This window comes from Patella vulgata, chromosome 9, assembly GCF_932274485.2.
Source record: "Patella vulgata chromosome 9, xgPatVulg1.2, whole genome shotgun sequence".
In the NCBI taxonomy this organism is placed as follows: Eukaryota; Metazoa; Mollusca; class Gastropoda; family Patellidae; genus Patella; species Patella vulgata.
Genome location: NC_065887.2, coordinates 34,187,019 through 34,208,306, shown reverse-complemented (window position 1 = coordinate 34,208,306; position 21,288 = coordinate 34,187,019). Strand labels below are relative to the sequence as shown.

Sequence of the window (21,288 nt, the reverse complement as noted above, 5' to 3'; positions counted from 1 at the left end):
TTGTCACTTCACCATATGTCTAAATACTAAACGAAGTGGAACCATTTTGGACTCCTACTCTTTTAAAGGTCCAACTTTCCCAATAGTTTTCAAATGCAAGTGACTTTAATAGAAAAGTAAATTATTTTCTTTCTTTCTTTTTTTTAATTTTTTTTTTTTTTTTTTTTTTTGTCCTTTTTACGTCCAATAAATCTCCAATTTATGCTAAAATTGTTCTGCTTTTCTTGGAAATGTGTAGACGCACGCCAACAATGCGAAATTGGTTGTCGTTAAATCAGAGCTACTCCCCTTGATAAACGTGTCAGTGTAGTCCTGCTTGTCCAAAATAGAACCGAATGAACTACTCTCTTAAATAAAGTTACGAATGGTTTTAATCACGTGATAAATTGCAGACAAAATGGCTGAAGAAGTTAACGAAAATCAACCGAGGCATCGGTTTAGCAATGGTAATTTAAGTAATGGTGAGTTTTTATTGATATTTATATCTAAGAAAAACGAAGTATCGTCGAATGAATATTTGTCTAAAGTTCGGCTGTGACTAGACCCAGGACAAGAGAGTACCAGCAAATTTAATATGTTGTCTCTTTATTAATGAAAAAGAGGTCAACTCATTTTAGACTGTTTACGTTGAACTATTGAAATCGTGTCCTGCTTGTGAGTGATTCATATGAAGGATCGACTAAAGTTTAAAGTTCACACCATTTATATGCTTACAAGCATGAATGAGGGAAATAATTGATGATAAGATACTCTTGTGCCTATGACTATAATATATTGTATTCGAGTGCATGTACATCCTCGTGACGTGATCCTGTTTCTTAATAAAATTGAACAACTACTCACAAACTTGAAACTATGGCTACATAACAATCATACCCATTGCAAAACACAAATTCACTCTGAAATTAATATGGTAATTGCATAATTTCCTATTCAACATACTAAAATTTTATTCAAATTGCATCTTAAAAATAGTTAAAATGAGACATGCAGGGGGCTTTTTGAAGAAAGTTTCACAAACTCACAGTGTCTCGTGACTCAGATCAAATCATGAAAAACAAAAGTTAATAGGCTTTTGTATTTGACCAGAAAATGGTAGTCCAGTTGCTGCAGAAAAGTAGCACTTTAAACCGCTGTACACATGCTTTGCACATTTAATCTTGTGGTGCAAAAAATAAAAAAATGTATGTCAGTACACATAAGTTATGAGGAATTGGAATTTAGAATTGTCTCTGACCCTGTTTGAATTATTGTGTCTGATTTAATTTGAGAAATAGTACATGTACATGTAAATTGAATGATTTTGACCTAGGTTACATTCTAGATTAGAAGGAACAATAAAATGCAGTTATCAATGAGATAGATAATATTATTTATAATAGTGGAAGAGGTTATCTTGATAAATTATATAATATGTTTATGTTCTTGAGGCATGAATCATCATGGCCTAGGTTCATTTTCCTTATACATGTATAAGTAGGTTGATATTATCTTCAATAATCAGATAACCTAAACAGAATATGTACAGATTATTTTTTAACTCATCCAAATTTGCATTTTTGTTGAAAGATTATTGATATTGGTCCATTATAATTTGGTCTAAAGTTTATGTTGATTTCCATTCCATACCTTCATCTATACACATATAATATTAATCCCGTTTTCATGTCTGGTTTTTATACGCCCACATGGAAATGTGGTCGTATATTGTTGTATGGTCTGTCTGTCATTCACAATTTCTCAAAACTACTTATAAATTCTAGAGACAAGAGTGTGGTTCCCCTGCAATTACTACTAAAGACATTCATTATCCAATCTTTGTGAAATTTACATATGTTATTTACACTCATGAGACAAAGAAACATATTCAGTAGTTTCTGTTAATTACTACATGTAGTCCAGTTATGGCCCTTGTTTCACTTTGTAGAAACATGTGAATGCTCTAACAACAAAATTTATCATTCGATCTGCATGAAATTGATATTACTGGCTTGTAATGCACTTATTACCTCCAAAAGATTAAATATGTGACAGCAACAATTTAGCAGCTGTGTGCATATGTTTATTAGCCTGGCAACCAATCTTTTTAATGCTTGGATTTGCTGCTTAATTACACAATAATAACAGTCTTTAAAATATATAAAATACATGTAGTACATATTTTTGACTTATGAGAAATATGTGACATGGACTGTGCTTTTAAATCTAGTTAAAAAAAACTTTAACTATAACGTAACCTACATATGTGTACTATTTGTAGTAATAAACGGTTGTAAGATAAGTCATTTTATTTGTACTAGATACATGTATGTGATATTTATTATCTACAATATAGCACAGACTGAGACATGTACGTGTTGTGATAAGCAGGATATTATCTGATTTGTACAATGTAAACACTTGACTGATATATATTATGAATTGGGATGTTGTTTTCAACCAGATTATAACATGGCCCATCAAAAGATTTAACCAAACATTTATATGTGGTACTGGCTTGTTAAAATTACCTGCAGATTATACCAAATCACCTGGTACCATTCCAGTTTTCTTCCACTGCTAAAGACCCCTACGCGCAACCGAATTATTGAAATAAAAATTAAAGAAAACATATGTTAGGCCCGAAATGACCTAGTTTATGCCAAGTAGACGTTAAACCCCATTTCTCTCTCTCTCACCATTGTACCATGCCTTTGAGCATTATACATGTAGATTGCAAGGTATTTAAAATCCCACAAATGTTGATCAAGAGCTTTAAAGATATATTTACTAGATAAAAATAGATTGAAAAACATATCCAATGAATTGTAAGATAGCTGCTATTTTGTATTAGAAATGAATGGATGGGTGATGGCTTTATTTAGTAACTATGTTATATGCTGATGAGAACTTGTCTTTATAAATCAAAGTACATTTCGTTATCTTTTAATTGAACAAGTAATTGTGTGTTAAAGAATAAAACAAATTGTTGTTAGCATGTATAAGATATAATACAGCTCATCTGTTGTCATCTTTAACTTGGCTTTCAACTTTCCACTGGTACTGCTACCATATATTTGATTTGTTGTCATTCAATTGGCTTTACATTTTATAATTCTTTTGTTACCGGTAACAAATATTATTGGACTTATTTTGAATTATGCTGTGATACAATACTGTTGATGTATTTACACATGATCTATTTGTATAAAATATTTACTTATTTCAGGAGGAAATATGCCAGATATCAAGAAAACTTTCTCTCCCAATTTACAACGGATTCGAGACCAAGCTCAGGTATTTGCAAGCAATTATATATAATTATATATACCAGCCACTGTAAAATTCTTACAAGCCCAGTCCATCAAATAAAAAATCTAAAATACAATATGGTACAATTGATTTTTGAAAGCAGCATTGAGTTCGAAATATACACCTACACTTAAAATATTCAATGTTTCTTGTATGTATGTAATACACATACGCAGATCTGCACATACACCCCCGCCACCTCTCCATCTTTTTTTTTGGCAAGACAGATACATGTATTTGAATATTTTATTTATATGTAATATATTTTGTAGATTCTGAAGTCTGATATGATGAGTAATCTAGGACATCAGCTTGATGAATTATTTGAATCCTTTGTAACGGAAGTTGAACGAATCGAACAAGAACCTCAAGTTGATAAAAACTACAAGGCCTTTGAGAGCGCTAATAAAAGGTAAATTTCATTTTTGTTTTAATTTAATAAAAATGTTTAAAATCAGAAATACAATTGTAGATTTCAATGGAATTTGACCAAAATCAAAAAGAATTAGCACCTTTGTTGCTTGTAGATAAATGAATTTGTACTTTTATTTCAAGCACTGATAATACACACAATTGTATGTACATGTATAATGATAAGTTTGTATGCCAACCCTAATGCCTAACACGGTTTGATGATGTTGTTCCTTTAAAAGAGAAATCTGTTCGAATTGTTTGATTTTCTAAAAAAAAAAAACCCAACATTTTCAAGTTTTTTGTATTTTAGAGCTAGAATGCCTATATGATGTATTAGAAGACTAGAATGTTTGATTTGTGTATTTTAAGGATAGAATATTTTTATGTATAATTTTTTTAAGGCTAGAATGTTTTTATGTATGTTTTTTAAGGGCAGAATGTTTAATTACAGAAAACCTAACGTAGGTATATGTTCACCCATCCAACTGTTGATTTTATACTACCCAAGGGTTTTTAATCATTATTTTTTGGGTGCACCTCTTCACTTGTTTATGTTCCGTTTAGTTCACCCTGTTTCATCCCTTTACCATGGGTTTAATATTTGATTAAATGAGGAATTAAATAACTGATAGCTTCAATATACCTTTGTTCTAGGGAAGAATCATTGAATCTATTTTGATTTGTGTTTAGGCTTTACGAAAGGGTGTATGATGTCTTTTTCCATTTAAAATGTTACAACCACAGGTCAAAAATTTTGATTCATAATTAAGTGAATCATAGGTTGATATTGAACCTATAAATGTTTCAACATTTTTGGTAAGCCAGAATGCTTATGACACAAAACTTCCACTAATTCAGTCTTTATAAATTGATCATATGTTAATCCTGGAGTAGTATTTAAGAAAACAAATACCATTTATGTGGAATTAGAATACAATCACAGTTTTCTATGTATAATGTAAACCAGTGATTGTATTTTATTTAAATGTTCTTTACATCTTGCTTTATACACTGCTTTTGCTATTTAAATTCAATTACATGTACATGTTAGAGCTGTTTATCAGATTTGAATGAGGTCGAAAGCTAAGTGAAATATACTAACTCTAATTCATATTACATGTTAGAGCTAACTGAAGTATACTAACTCTGAATCTGATATCCGTATATGTTTGCAAGGTTCAAATCTGGTATGAAACAAGAACTATAAGAAACCATGCCATCTGTAGTGAATAAATTTACAAAGAAATATAACATATAAAGAACATAACTTGACAAAGAAATACTAAATCAAACTGCCTGTTAAAATCATTATTCAAATCACATTCTGTACATTACTGAACAAGGTACATGTATATAAAGACCAAGATATACTGGAGTAAACAACTAAAAAAAAAATAATCATGTATTGCAATAATTATTATAATTAAACTAAAGTCCTGATATCATATTTTACAATCTATAAGATAAAACCTTTATTTCTTGATATTCTGGCATAATATTAAAATGTTGAATCATGACTGAACTCTTCTTTGCTTAAATCTTGGTTGAAGAAAACTTTTTGGGTATATTTAAGGGTGTTCATTTCCCTTGGCTGACGTAAATCTATGAGGCATGCAAAAAAAGGTGCATTCTCGTTTAGTCTTTGAGGTGTGGCTGTGGACATGTTTAAAAGAGGCATTAGCACTTCGTGGCCAGTTGATTAAAACAAATGATTATCAATTTATCATGGGTTTAGGCCTAAAACATTTAACTGTCAGTTTGTTTAGTATTACAATTAATTGTTTAGAGATTTTCAAGGAATTTAATGAATCCTGTCCTGGTATTTTCAGTAATTAGGAGAGACTACATTTATTTTCATGATGAGTGATAATGCCTCTTGAAAACTCTGCATAAAATAAAAGAATTACCTCAGTATAGTTTTAAAGGAACAATCTCAGATTATTAGATTGTATAAAATGCTTAACATGGTTATGAAATTTGTATAAGGGGTTGTTTTTTATTATTTTACTTGATAAATGAGACTTTCATCAGGTAACCATGTTAATTTCCACAATTATAAGAGCTTTAACACAGAATGAGCTAATTTTATTTATCGGAAATATGTCTGGGACTACTTCTTTATGCACTTGTTAATTCTTGACAAATCATTTCATTTCAGCTAATTTTAAAGTAATACTTATTGACTTATATTACATACATGTAATATATATATAGGGTAGTCATAAGGCATGTTTCATTAAAGGTGGAAGTGTTCGAGTGAAGTCCTTCAGTATAATATAGAGGACTCACTATAGGGCCACATGTGTAAGTGAATCCAGGCCACATGTGTAAGCGAATCCAGACATCAATGTTATAGTCAAGCCCCATTGTATAAACCTAGACATAAATTGGTTGTGGTTGCAATTGTTTTGTAATTTCATGCACAAATGTTTATACTAAAGGTTTTGGGAGACAGTTCATTTAGTAGTTTCATTTTGTCTTGTTTTTGATAGTGACGTCTGACAGGTGTTTGTGCGCGTGAGTGTGATCCCTTGTAAATTTACCAGCTGTCACATAACATTATTATTAGTTCTAGTTAGACATTTAATGATCCTAATGCAGTCAACATTTGATCAAGCATCTTGCTGCCTTACTAAAACTGACGTTACAGAAGGTCAATGAAAATATTCATCATTTGAATGATGAACAGAAATTAGAAGATCAAAGATTTCTATTCAGAGACAAGACAAAATAACCAAACAATCTAGACTAAGATCATCAATACTGCTTTTAAAGTACTTGATAATCTCTTCTAAAGAACTATATTCATAGCTCCGTTTTCAGAAATTGCTTGAATATATTAAGTTTACTCAGCCATAATGCCTTTTTCTATAAGTGATGTCTTAGCTTGACTGGTTTCTCACAAAAAAACAGTCTAAAACAATGCAGAGAATCTGATAAATACATGTACAGTTTCAAGCTTTATGTAGGTATTGAGAAATTGGAAAACTTTTGAGATAGTTAAAACTAAATATCAATTGTTTGAGTCTTCATGCTTATACTTTGTTTCCTAGGTTATTTCATAGTAGTATACATAATTTTTATTTTATTTCTTCATGAACTACAAAATAAACCCAGCTATACAAATCTTTTATCATTATAAGACAAAATGTATCGTACATGTAGTTCAGTGCTTGATCAGGGCCTTTAGATGGCCTAAGCACTGAAGAGATTATGGTATCCCCATGTAATTAAAACAAACCAATCTGTGATGAAATACAAGAAAGCTGCTAATATTAAAATATCATTTTCTAGGTTTTCTGATCTTAAAATGTGTAAGTGCAGATTAGTGAAAGGATTAACAGATAGTAATAGATTTTTATTATTACATGTACTGCTATTATTAATATTCTTTTTCTATATATACATCTGGGTTTTCTTTTTTATCAGTTATTGTGAGGCTTCTTTATACTATGTATTGACTGGTCATTGCACAGGACCGAGTATGCTTACTTTTATATAATGCCTGATGCATAACTTACAATATTGATTGTACTGTTTTAGTAACCACAGGGTTTTTGGTGGTTTTTGAAAAAATTTTGTTGTATATTTTGATTTTACATGGTTACATGTTTTTATGTTCATTTAATTTCAGTAAAAAGCGTTCAGATGGCTCATTACCAGATAAAGTATTTGTCAATAGGAGATCTGTTCTCAGGTGGGTGACTACTAAATTGTAACTTGTCTCTTGGTCCCAAAATTCTATCAAAGCATTTCTTGATTTTAAAACCTTATCAAGTAGAAACTATGATTACAGCAGGTTGATAGATTTATACTTGAAATAAAAGCAGGAGGGAGTTAAACAATTTTCACTTTTAGATTGTTTGAAATTTATTTGACTTTGTGCTAAGTTTAACATGGAAACAACTTTCTATTACTAGAAATCATCCGTATATCAAACTATTATTGATGTTTGTGTGTCTGTAGTACTATACAAATTTGATATCAGTTTGATCTCTTCTGCAATGAATGTATAATTAAAAAATTTGAAATTTATTTTCAGTGAATTATTTGAAGTCAATCATATTCGAACAATATATCACATTTTTGTGGCTATTCTGATTGTATTTTCACTGAATACTTTTATACATGACTGGATTCATACTGGAGGGTAAGGTTACATTGTAATTGTTTTAGGTGTTAATGAGGGAGTAGTAGGAAATTAATCACAGTATCACTTCCTTCTCCACCAGCTAGGACTGTTAACAACTCATTGTTAAAGGTCCAATTACACTAATGATTAATATAACAGTTCTCGGTTAGTTATTAATTTCATTTTATCTTTGTTTCATTTTCTGCAGAAATGTGCAATTTGATTGGTCAAAACATTAGGACCAGTTTGCGTTTTGGCTAGCAATATGATTTGTTGATGCTTTGAAACATGATAACATTTAGTCAAATTGATGAAACTTGATGCGTAATTTCATTACGTTAAGCAGAATGTTTTATAAAAAGGTAAATGTGCTATTAATAAGTGTCCATTTTGGGATGGAGGCGTGGGACATCAGCTTGTTGTCATTCTATAAAATGTTTAATTTGAAAGAATACTTGTATCAGTTTAGGTGAGGGACCCAGTGATCCTATGCAGTTGCAATCTCTTTTGTACATGTATCAATGCAACTACACATGCATGACTTAAATAAATCATTAGATATAAATTGTTCACATTTAAGGGATTTTGAAAGGAGGATGGTACGTAATAAATGATAAGGATTGACGAACATCTGTCATTTAATTATATTTACAAGAGAATAATTTATTTGTACCGTACATGTATATTATTATATTTAATTGATCAGTATTAAAGTCATTGAGTACTTATATTAATATCTATATTTAGATACATTAAAACTCATTAAATAAATCATTTGCTAAAGGGTCTATTAACCCATGGACCTTATAATACATAAGGTCCATGATTAACCCAAAACGTTATGAAGATGAATAAAAAAGCCTGTCATTTCAATATCTTTTTGTAATGCTGTTGTTTCAGGGTTTTTTAAATATACATAAGATAAATAATACAACATTTGACATATTACACATTAACTTCTACAGTGAATTATTTAAATAGTGATTTTAATTAATTTTATTCTTCTGTCATTAAGTTAAACCAATTTGGAATTTAGTTCATCATTTATGGGATCGATTTTACTGTTGGATATGTGGGTTAAAGTGAGGTTGCTATAGCTAGTGCAGCCTAACCCCATAATAAAGTGAAATGAAGAATTTTTTGTATGATAGTCCAATATGTTCTTCATTTCCCAAGCTTAAGAAGAATATAATTGCAATTCATTGTTATGATTATTTTACTTTGAAAATATTTTCAGGCCAGTTTTAGATTTCGGTTTGATTCAGTGGAATTTTGGGCAATTTCCAAGAGTGATAGCACTGTGGTTATGTATGAAATCCAGTACTCTGGTCATCGTCTATCCTGTTTTTCACTTCTACGCCAACAATAGAAAACCAGGCAGGGCCAGTAAGTTAGAATTATAAGATTAAAACAGATTTTGATAATTCAAATTTTATTTTAAATAAGCAGAAGTAATTTTGGCACAATTGACTCAATTTATTACACCGAAAATAGTAAAGCATACATGTACAATATAATTTCTCGAATATTTCTGTCAAAACAGTAAAAAAAAAAAACACTATAATTTATGGCATTTTCTGGTAAAAATGCAGTGCAGCCAATAAACATTTTCCTTATTTAAATTTAAAAATTGTTCAATTTGAATCATTTTGGACAATTCTTATTTTGGTACTTTCTATTGTGTAAGGTAGAATGCCTATAATATTTACTTTTATTCTGCAAAATATTTGGCTTCTAAATAGAAATTTAGATCTTGTATCTGTGACAATTATACACTTAGAAATGTCCAAATGACCGAATTTTTAACTAAGCACCTTGTTTGTTTATAGTAATATTTATTTTAATGATTTTTATTTTTTTTCCTAGGATTATATGATTATATATGGCTTGGTATTTATATAATCTATCAGATGTGTTATTTGGTCATACCTCTGGTGTATTTATTTGATAATAAATTTGCACCGGCCTCATCTATTATTATAACTTGTGAACAGGTATGTGTATTATAGTACATGTTATATCAATTCAATCTAAGAATTGTGTTGAGTCTGTGAGTCAGGCAAGTAACCATGTCTCATTGTTCTAATGGAATGAAAAACTTGTACACTTTGATGTGCTTCTTTTATTATTGTTTAACATCTGCTTTCACCAGGAGTGATATCGCAGACATGTTGTCTTATTTCTATTATCTTAGCGCATGCACAGAGGTATTTCCTGTGGAAGGAATCCTGAGTACCTGGAGTAAACCCAGAAGTTTGAGAAGGTGCCCCTATCTCCAAGTCACGTACGCTCAAACCATGACTGCAAACCAGAATAACCTGCAAGCTAGAGCTCGAAGTGCAACACCAGACCACCTCTAGCATTTGAAGTTCTAGTAAAATAATGGTTTAATATAATGTGAAATATTATTTTATGTTTATATTTTTAGCTTCGTTTATTGATGAAGACTCATGCCTTTATTAGATCTAATATACCTCGTGTTATAAACTACAAAAAAAATGATGGTAAGTTTACTGTATTCTATAGGTCTATTGAAATATTAATATTATTAATTGTTAATTTGTTTTAACATGTTTTAATGTTGCCATAAGTACCAGTGTTGATAACTGTTGGCAAATCCGGTTAGCTGAATGCAACGTTTCTAGCGTAATGAGAGTTACTTCCCTTGTACTGTTTCTTGAAAAATTAGAGTAAAATGGTGATATGTCAGTATGAAAATGTTCAGCTAATGACAGTTTACCGTCCATATTGAATGACACTGATTCAGATTAGGTCGTTGGTGTAGATTTTGATAGTTTTGTAATAGAATTAGGCCTAATCAACACATTATTTGATGTAGTTCTAGTCTGAATAATTAAAAGGGATTCACAACAATTAATTTTTAGTTTACAGCATACAATTTGCATGAAATATCTAAATTAGAGTATTTGCCATAGTAATTTCTGGCATAAAATTCATATTTATGAAAATATTTTTATGAAAGGTCTATAATCTACAGTTGTTTTTTTAATGAGATGACTTTAAAATGTATATCTATATTATATTTTATTTTAACACTATATTGACCATTATCACATGAGATTTTATGACGTTATGACATCAAACCTCTGGGTCACGTAAAATTTAAATCTAGAATAATAATGTTAACAAACTATCATTAAAGGCACGGCAAGCCAGAGCGTTTGCAAATACTGTTATCTTTAAAGTAAAAAAAATGTACTATTTTAATGTAAGGACTATTGTTATCATCTGATTAAAAACATCCAAGTATAAAAAAATCCTTCATGAAAATCGACTGGATTGTACGAAAAAAATAGCACGATTATTATTACTTTTTTGGGATAAGTGATATAAAGATGGCAGAGTGAAATCAATACAAACCAATGTAAAATGGTCATAGATAAGGAATATAGAATGGCCGTAACTTAGGCTAGTATTGATCGATTTGAATCATTTTTGGACAGAAGTGTTTTAAGATTGTGTGCCCTTAACTTCAATATTTCACCTTCATTTTGACTGACATCCGTATGACGGGAGAAAATTTGTGTTTTTTTGTGACAAATAAGCAACAACAGAGAAATAAGTAACCTACCCCTGATTGCCTTTCTGATATGACTTGAGGTCAAACTGACAGGATGTTGACAGACTTTCATTTACATAGCTTGAACTGCTATAGCACACAGTAATTATTAATGTCAAATTTTACTATGTTCGTTTCAGATGGTGAAGAGAGAGCAGTTATTCCTGACTTTTCAAAATATTTATATTTTCTGTTTGCACCAACTTTGGTTTATCAGGATTCCTACCCACGGTTAGTCATTTTACAGTCATTTTTACTGAAAAAAACAACAAATCTTTGGGAAATCAATATCATTATGTTATGATGATGTTTTAGCTCTGAAAGTTTTCTAACACTGGCATGAACTGTTTGTCAGAATCTTGAATTTCTTGATTAACAAAGTGGAAACATGATCCAAGATTTTTCAGGAATCAAATTTTGTTTTAAAAATATTGCACGCCAAATCACAAACAAATCAAATATAATCGAACCTATCTCACACATGATTCAAACCGGGTTTTAAAATTTGAAAAATATTTAGATAAAACATTTATTATTATTTTCTTTTATTACTAAAGGCAGAGTTTGTCTTCCAATATTTTTCATTATTCATACAATGGTATTAAAATTGATTTAAGGTGAGCTCAGTTGATTTTTTTTCAAACTGAATTTACATATATCAAACCCGAAAAAATCATTCAAATTTCATGTTCATTGTATATTACAAGATTATTCAAATTACATTTTGTATATTACAACGTTATTCAAATTACATTTTGTATATTACAACGTTATTCAAATTACATTTTGTATATTACAACGTTATTCAAATTACATTTTGTATATTACAAGATTATTCAAATTACATTTTGTATATTACAAGATTATTCAAATTACATTTTGTATATTACAAGATTATTCAAATTACATTTTGTATATTACAATGTTATTCAAATAACATACATGTTTATGTTCATAAATCATTCTTTATTAAAAGATGAGAGCTGGTCATGTGGATCTGCTATATTGTTTTGGTTCAAAAAGTCCATGGAAATATGTGCTGTATTCGTGGAGCATTGTCATGCTGAAACGTGTACAGATCTTGATAACAAGGAGTAAAAATTGGTCCAATAGGGCCATCACGCACAAAGTCCTGCAGAACTGTAGTCATTGGCTAACAGTGACACCACTGAAAAAAAAAACATGTGGGCTCCTCACAGTAGCAGCCGGCAACATGCAATCCTGCAGGATTTATACTGACCCAAGATTTTTAAGGCCACATTTCATACCCTATCTATGCACCATAGAATTATGATTTTTAAAAGATTTTGTGTTTGAAAGAATTGATCTGTGGATAATTTTCGCAATTGTGAAAACATGATTCTCATCATGATCTGATGTTGTTACATTCAGAATTACAAGATTAAAGTGTATCTCTTAAACGAGATTTGCAATAATGTATTTATGAAATTGGTACTACTCATTACTGTATATTATTAAATGTAATATTCATTGAATATGATTAAAGATGCATTATGTCAGAGCTAAATCTGCCTATTGGAGGCCTTTGTTTTGGCTGTAAATGTTATATAAACTATTAATTAGACATTTATTCACATGACAAGTCAATAATAAACTCTCAACAGCATATTAATGGTAGCAGTAAATAGCAATACGCTATTCTTATCAAAACTTCAAACAGTAATAACTTTGCAGAATAATAGAAGTTTGACTTATATGTTCAATATATTCATTTTTAATTATTTATTTTTAAACTATTATAGTAAGAAATGTCAGCTCTTTGTCTAATTCTTACAAAAGTACGTCTTTAAAATCCCAATTCTAATTAAATTCACATTATTGTGATATAATAGAATATCAAAATGATACCTAACAGTATATTTCTTCAGTAAAATGACATAAAAATTGTACATTTTAACACTTGTATATGCCTAATTTTTGTGCTACATATTCTCGTCCTGACATTTGACTGAATGTTAGTTAAATTTCCAAGTTGCATAACATTTTACACAACTTTAGGTCATGTGACCAGGAAACATGTCAAGAGAGTTACCCACACTTATATTCATAAACCAACAAATTATCAGTTACATGTTTTTATGTACATATCATTGGTGCCTGCCTATCTTCGTGTCTGCACATCATATTATATATGTCTGTTGCTGTGCAATCTATAATCTGCATAACATTTGTCACCTCTGTAAACTCGAGCCAGTTGTGGTCTCATTTCTACAAATTGTGACAAAATGCTTGCCATTGGCATTAACTATAGAGGCCTCAGATTTTGTACTGTGGTGCTTTTATATTGGTAACAGCTTTGGATTCACTATGAAATGTATCATTATGTTCTTGTCTGTGTTTTGCTGTGCACATTTCCCACATTGGCTATTTGTTTTTCTGCCTATAGCAAATTGCACAAAGTACTGCACTGGCATGATAATATGAGATTTTGTCATCACTGTGTAAAATATTATAAAATAAAGAACAACATATAGATTAGGTTTTTAAAGTAGCAATGTTATTATTAAAATTTATAAAAACAAATCATGTCTAGTATTCTGCATGGAGCTAAAAATAAAATACTATACTATGACCATCAATCAATTTGTTGAATCTTGCAACCTCCTGAATTCTCAAATAAAATGTTTGAAAACTCGACTTCCTAACTTAGTCAACTACCAAAATAACCTTTATTTAAAAGTGTTGTTATCTTGAGAACTCCAAAAAGTACTGGCGCTTAAACTGTTAGAATTTCTAAATTAGTATGTATAGTAAGTTCCAAGTAGATATTAAAGGCAAATTATTCCATCTTATTACATAGAATCATTGCTACTTTAATACAGCTAATATAACTCGTATTTCATAAGAAATCCATTGATGTTAAAAAGAAATATTGTTTTATTTATTACAGGACACCATCAATCTCATGGAGATATGTTGTCAGTAATTTTGGTCAAGTTTTGGCGTGTATGTTCTACATTTATTATATCTTTGAACGATTCTGCGTACCAGTGTTCCAGAATTTTAACCGAGAACATGTGACACTGAAAGGTTTTATGTTGTCAGTATTTGGATGTATGTTACCTGGAACACTAGTTCTATTTATAGGTAAGACATTCAGCTTACATTTTGGTAGATAAAACAGTGAATGTTACATTTTGGTCAATAAAACAATTGAATTTGGTATATTGGTGTTGTCTGTTGATACATAAGATGTTCTGGAGTTACATTAATGCATACTCCTGGCAGTGTTTCGTTTGATTAGACCTAATCCCATTCAAGCACTACCGTAATGAAAGCAAATTTCTGTTCCAAATTATGACTGGTCAATAGTCCGATTAACAACCAATACCTAACTGTGGAACAATGTCATTCGGGTTTAAACAGAGCTCCACATTGTTTACATAACGTTACGTTATGACTCACAAAATATTTACGCACAATTAACCAGTGCATAGAAGAATATTGCAGAAATATCAACAGTTACAATGTAAACAATACAGATTGGAGTCGAACAAAGTACTTTCATCGTTTTTAATACCTTAAACCACTGTCCAAAGTTTTAGAGAAGACCCCAGATTAAACGAAGGGCTGTCATGCTGCTGTACTTGGGATAGATTTGATTAAACGGGAAGAATAGACACACTCCCTCAAAAGCTCAAGTATCATAAGTCAATCCAGCAATGGCCAGAGAGGGATTTCTCGGGCCATTGCTTCAGGAATATGCATTAATGTTGCTATTTGGTAGATAAATTGTTGATATGGGCAACAATCTGTTTTATGCCTCATTAAACATTTCGTAGGGGTTGTTTTTTTATTTGTTATACATGTATTTTATTTTTCAGGTTTCTTTGCTATTCTACATTCATGGTTGAATGCTTTTGCTGAAATGTTAAGTTTTGGAGACAGATTATTTTATAAGGTGAATGACTCTTGAAATTTAAATACCAATATGTTGAACAATTTTAATAATTTTAGTGGATACGATAATAAATATATTAATAGATGTCATATTTGAAAATTAGAGGTATATGTGACCAGCTCTGACTAAATGACAAAAATTGCAACAAATGGGTTTTTATTCTCCAACTATCTTAGTCAAACACTTCGTGTTTTGGTTTTTTTTTTTTTTTTAAAATGTATCTAATGGTGTATACCAACTTCAAAGCTAAATATCTCAATCATTTTCTTAGATAAACATATATGACAAATACCAATTAAAGGTCTGTTAATCCAGATTTTGATTTGTATCTTTAGATTTATAAATTACTAGTTTGTAATATGTTGGTGTGCTGTTGTTATTTTCTAGGATTGGTGGAATTCTACTACGTTTGCTAATTACTATAGAACCTGGAATGTTGTTGTACATGATTGGTTATATACCTATGTATATAAAGATGTATATTATGTAAGTCTTTTATTACCTACATGATTTTAAACATCTATAAAATAAAGCATGGGTATTTCAGTGATCCGGCTATGATCGGCAAATGATTCACAGGAGTTTTTTTTACAATAACTCTTAGATTTCCCAGATTTGTTCATTATATAGAACTTGAGTTCACAATATCTATTTTGAATGAGAGTAAATTGTCTACATTTGATATATGTTTTTCATGACACAAAATTTTCTTCTTTTTTTTTGACTAAGAGTGTATGATTTTTTTTTTCATTTTTCAGTTAGTTGGTGGGCGAGCTGGATCAATGGGAGTCGTATTCATATTTTCTGCTATATTTCACGAGTATATTCTAATTGCTACTTTTGGTTTCTTCTATCCTGTTTTGTTTGTTATGTTTGCTGGAGCTGGCTGTAAGTATAGATCTATTTTTTTTATATACCCACTTTTTATGTGGAAGTCCATTGTCTTCACATCAGTCAGTCTGTTCCACATCATCAGTTGTATCCAAAGATATATGTCACTGTCGCCAGAGTTTCTGAGAATCAATTTTAAAACTTGATGGGATAATTCAACTAGGCCTTACACATATCTCACAATTACATCTAGTCTCACAATTACATATATATATATATATATATATATATATATATATATATATATATATATATATATATATATATATGTATATATATATATACATATGTCTAACTTTTACATTTATATATCACGTTACATGCATATCTTACATGTAAGTCTCTTAAATATATGTATATGTCACACAATCACATCTACCCAATACCCCACAATACTGACAAATTCTACCATATACCATCACATACTACCTTATTATTGTGAAAAACTAACTCAGTGGTTGAATTATACCCACCAAAAATTGAGTTAAATTGTGAAAGTAGCAAAATGTTTACAATAAACTGATATACATAAATTTAATGTTTTGATTTCTGCATTAACATGTCTTTTCGTAAATTAGTAATACATATACAGCAATATTATTATTTTGTTTATTTGCAGTTGGTTTTATATTTTTAACTGATAAAGGAACCGCGAGAGGATTAAATGTATTTATGTGGGTAGCATTGTTTATTGGGACTGGATTATTAATGTGTTTATACAGTATGGAATGGTATGCCAGAGCTAATTGTCCTAATTCTACTGTAAGTACCTTTAATAATAACAATAAGCCAGATTAAGATAGTTAATCAAAGAATAAATTCTAACATGTTTGAAGGTTCCATTAGGTTCTATTGTTGTAATGAAGATATATTTACATATTGTTGATATTTGAACATTAGATTGATCAATGGTTGAAGATTACATTATGTTCTATTGTTGTAATGCACACATATTTACATATTGTTAATACAGGGCCGGCGGAAGCAATTCTTGATTGGGAGGGGGGCTTCCATCCTAGGTCCTTATAGGCGTGGGTCCAGGGGCCGCAATAACCTGGAGAAAAGAGTACGTACGGCCAAATTATTGGGGGGGGCTAAAGCCCCCCCTAGCCCCCCCCCACTCCGCCAGGCCTGTAATATTTTAACATATATTTGATTTGTATCAATTGTCATCACTAGCCTCTATTTTATTTGTTTTACTGTGTAAATATTATAAACTTTGGTATAATTTAAAGGAGCTAACCCTCTTTGATGAAGATCAGAATAAAGTATTGAAACTGGGTTGTTCTGATGTATTACTTTGATTAGTGATGGAACAAGGTCTATACCATTAAGTTTTAAAATATTAAACTTTAGTTTTCCTCTCCATTTTCAGGATAATTTCTTGGATTACCTCATTCCACGTTCCTGGAATTGTGATTTTACCAGTCTGAAGGCTAAATCTTAAATGATTAAGAGGAAGTAACTGAATATGAAAATGGAAAACCAAAGATAGGAACCATATCTCTGTTTATATAGATGTTGTTATAGTTTGAGGAATTAAATAGTCAAAGTTTGTTACTGTAACCATGACAATGATTTGTTATTGTGATATGGATGGTTACTTGATTATTAAATAAATCCTGGGCTACACATCTATAAAATACAAGCTGTTAATCTTAAACCATTTTTGGTGAGATTCGAACTCATTATTTGAATTTCTGGTCAAACGGACTAAGAGTTGTACATTGTATTTGAACCCATTAGGTACCAAATCTCCTACTATTTTTGGCGTCATTACCAAATCATCTTGATCGCCAGCTAGCGACATGACTCATGTTTATCGACACCAAGTGGCTGTAATAGTGGTTGTAGGAATAGCGATACGGTAAGTTACATGTCTTACGAAAACATTCTCAAGTGTTAATGTTTGGAAGAAAATTTACGCTGGAAATCGCATGTCTTTTTCATATGAAAGATCTTTCAGTTTTCTACAAAAAAAACCCTACATCTGATGTGCAGTATGTGAAATGTTATGAGCTCTTAAACATATATGTGATATTATGACACCATAGTAAAGAAGCTTCAGTAATTTGACATTATTTACAATTTTTTAGTACAGTTTCTGAAACGTTAATATATTTAGTGGCAGGATTTCTGCAAAAATATGTCATTTGTAAATAGTAAATTAAAATGTTTGTTAATGTATATTAATGTTTGTTGACACAAGATCTCCATGCTATCATCCATAATATTAATTAATAAATTATATTAGTTACTGTAAAATAAGACGTCAAAAGGTTAAATGAAGTCATATTAACTTCACTCTTGTGTTAACCTGAACATTGATTTCTTGTATTACAATTTAAAACAACCTGTGCCTTATTCTGAAATAATGTAACCCAATCTGATAGGCTGTGATATTTTTAAAGTTTATCCTGGCATAGAAATAATTGTGTTGTCTGTTTAAAATAATATTCACTTCTGCATAAGATTACAAGAAACATTCATCATTTTTCAGCCTAAGCTGCAGTATTTTTCAATGTGTGTAACTCAGGGCAGGCCCTGAAAGAAAAAGAAATCACATTACAATATATTTATACCTTTTCATGCTCAGTAAGCAAATATAGCTTGAATATTACATCACTATCACTGCCTCATCATGTTTAGGACGAAAACTACCAACTTTGTGGTTTTCCAAGTTAACTGTTTATTATTGCCTTCTTCTCAGTCCACTACTGAGTTGTCTACCCTTGGCAAGGATAGAGCTTCAATTGTGTTATTACTAGATGATCATACCCAATTTCTTTTCAATTGTTAGGTAACAATGTAGATATCATGTACATGTACTTGTATAATTTCTAATCAAGAACCAATTGGCCATGCTCTCATATTGTTTACTGCAACAAATATTTGTTAAAGTCAAAGCAGTGACAATTTGGACTGGATCAATCAAGGCTAATGTGTTATCAAATCTTTGATTATGTTCATATTGTTGTTCGAGGTATTCATTATGATTAATAAAACCAAACTTCTATACCTATGTCATTACTATGTAATGTATAATGTAATGTAATTTGAAAATGTAATATAGGATGTAAATTAATAATTATTTTTAGAATTATTGCAAGGAATAAAATGAATCACAATGGTCAGATACAAATTATTATTGTATATACCACTGATCAGATTTATGTAATTTAATAGATTACATGAATTTACATATTTTAAATGTAACTTTCTATTTTATCCTAAATTAAATTGATCTATATTAAAATAAATATATATCAATTTGATTGAGTAAAAAAAACATCAGTTTGATTTAATGTTTATAGAATTATAATAAGGCATGAATTCAAATCCTTAATGTTACCTATATAATTCAGTTATATATGAATTATTAAAAGTTCAGAAAAATTACCTTCCCCAACCGCCACCCCACCATAAACACAAACAATGAATCATTCATTGCATGTTCATAGCTGTAAACATAAAATTAATAGGAAAATACCAAGAGTTAAATCTGTCTCTGAATCAACCTTTCCATGATTCCTAATACTGGATCAACTTAGTCATGATTCTAATCTTGCCCATCTTCACAATGTCAAAGGTTCAAGGAAATCAGCTGTAACGTTGATTGTATTAGACAACTCTATTGTTTAAAGAAACGTTATCTTAATGCATGTAGACTGTTAATGAAGCAGAAACCCCGTTAATTTCAACGATCAAAACACTGCAGTTATGCAGAACCTTTTTAGTCTGGGTTTCAAATTTGTATTTGTTTTCCAATATTCATGTTTTTAGGGCGTGACTTACATGTATGCATATGCACTTATTACCATGTCTTTCAAAATCAAAACAAAGGCTAATGGGTTGATTGGTTGCTATTTTACAGGTGGAATCAGTCAACCAATATAAGGGCAACTGCTAGCATATTTTTTATACGCTCACATTTTCACGTGGATGTAGATTGTCGTTGCCCCTGACCATCTGTTCACATTTTGTTTGTGGACATTCTACAGGTCAGAATTTTTATCCGATTTTGACGAAACTTGAAAGATGGGGTTATATCCCAAAGATCTTGATGAAACTTAAAATATATGTTTATATCCCACATATCTCGGTTCCTTTCGATTGTGCATATTACAGTATGCTACTGGTGTGTGTATGTTTGTTTTACACACAATTTTTAACTTTTAGATAGTCTAATGCGAGTATACATGTGTAGTATAAGACAAAGAACCATGATATTGTGAAGATGAATACTGCCTTTTCCATTTGTATAAGTAACAATTGTTATATAGGTCTGTTTATTTATCTGTTTATTTGTTGTATTAATGTATCTGCCACTATTAACTCAGTATTGATGTAACATAATGTGCATGTATATAAATGTATATAAACCTAAATAAAACCGAAGACTGAAAAGGTATTGTTACTGGTGTTTTCTAAAGGGCAATGTACAAATTTGACGTAGAAATAGTTTTTATACGCCTACATGTTGATTTGGACGTATTATGCGGTCTGTCCGTTCACAGTTGTTTGTGAACACTCTACAGGTCAGTTTTTATCTGATTTCGACGAAATTTAAAATATATGGTTATATCCCAACGATTTCGTTTCCTTTAGATGTTGGCATGTATCCGACTGTAATTTCATGGATTATGACCCTGTTTGGACGAAAAGTCGTGTTTTAGCTTGCTGGCCGATTGGACTAAAGTGGTTTAATTCCTCACGTTCCTTCGAGATTAATTAGGTAGGTCATCGGGCCCGTAGCCACGGTGTGGCTATGGGATGGCTAAGCCCCCCAAAAAACTCGAATTAGCCCCCTTCCCCCAAATATTTCGCCGACAATAATGATATTTTTAGGAGTGTTCAAATTGGTAGGCGACTCGTAGGCTCATAGCATGGTCCACCGAGGCCTGCCTGTCATCATCACCTCCTGGTCCTTTTGTCTTGATACCATACGTGCGTTGTACATAACTACTGTGAGGCGTTTTGGTCTACTGCCACTGAACAGAGTGAACACGTGTACTCATCACACTCACGTACTCGAGGCTCGGCTCGTCTCGCGTAGTC

The 21,288-nt window shown here is 30.7% G+C and overlaps 1 protein-coding gene across 2 annotated transcripts; it reads left to right on the top strand.

The window, feature by feature from the left end:
* The first annotated feature begins 342 nt into the window (after positions 1-342).
* LOC126807715 (sterol O-acyltransferase 1) lies at positions 343-20,637 on the top strand. 2 transcript variants are annotated; one of them, XM_056103371.1, is made up of 15 exons: positions 343-461; positions 3,209-3,276; positions 3,564-3,703; positions 7,340-7,402; positions 7,748-7,855; positions 9,075-9,223; positions 9,704-9,831; positions 10,266-10,341; positions 11,558-11,645; positions 14,326-14,525; positions 15,263-15,339; positions 15,727-15,825; positions 16,098-16,227; positions 16,850-16,992; positions 17,606-20,637. In XM_056103371.1, exons 1-15 carry the CDS (start codon positions 398-400, stop codon positions 17,675-17,677), a joined length of 1,605 nt encoding a protein of 534 aa, XP_055959346.1. In that variant the 5' UTR covers positions 343-397; the 3' UTR covers positions 17,678-20,637. The 2 variants fall into 2 exon arrangements, with proteins under 2 accessions (XP_055959346.1, XP_055959345.1); XM_056103370.1 differs by having other exon boundaries at positions 11,558-11,648; positions 14,329-14,525.
* Positions 20,638-21,288: the final 651 nt, after the last annotated feature.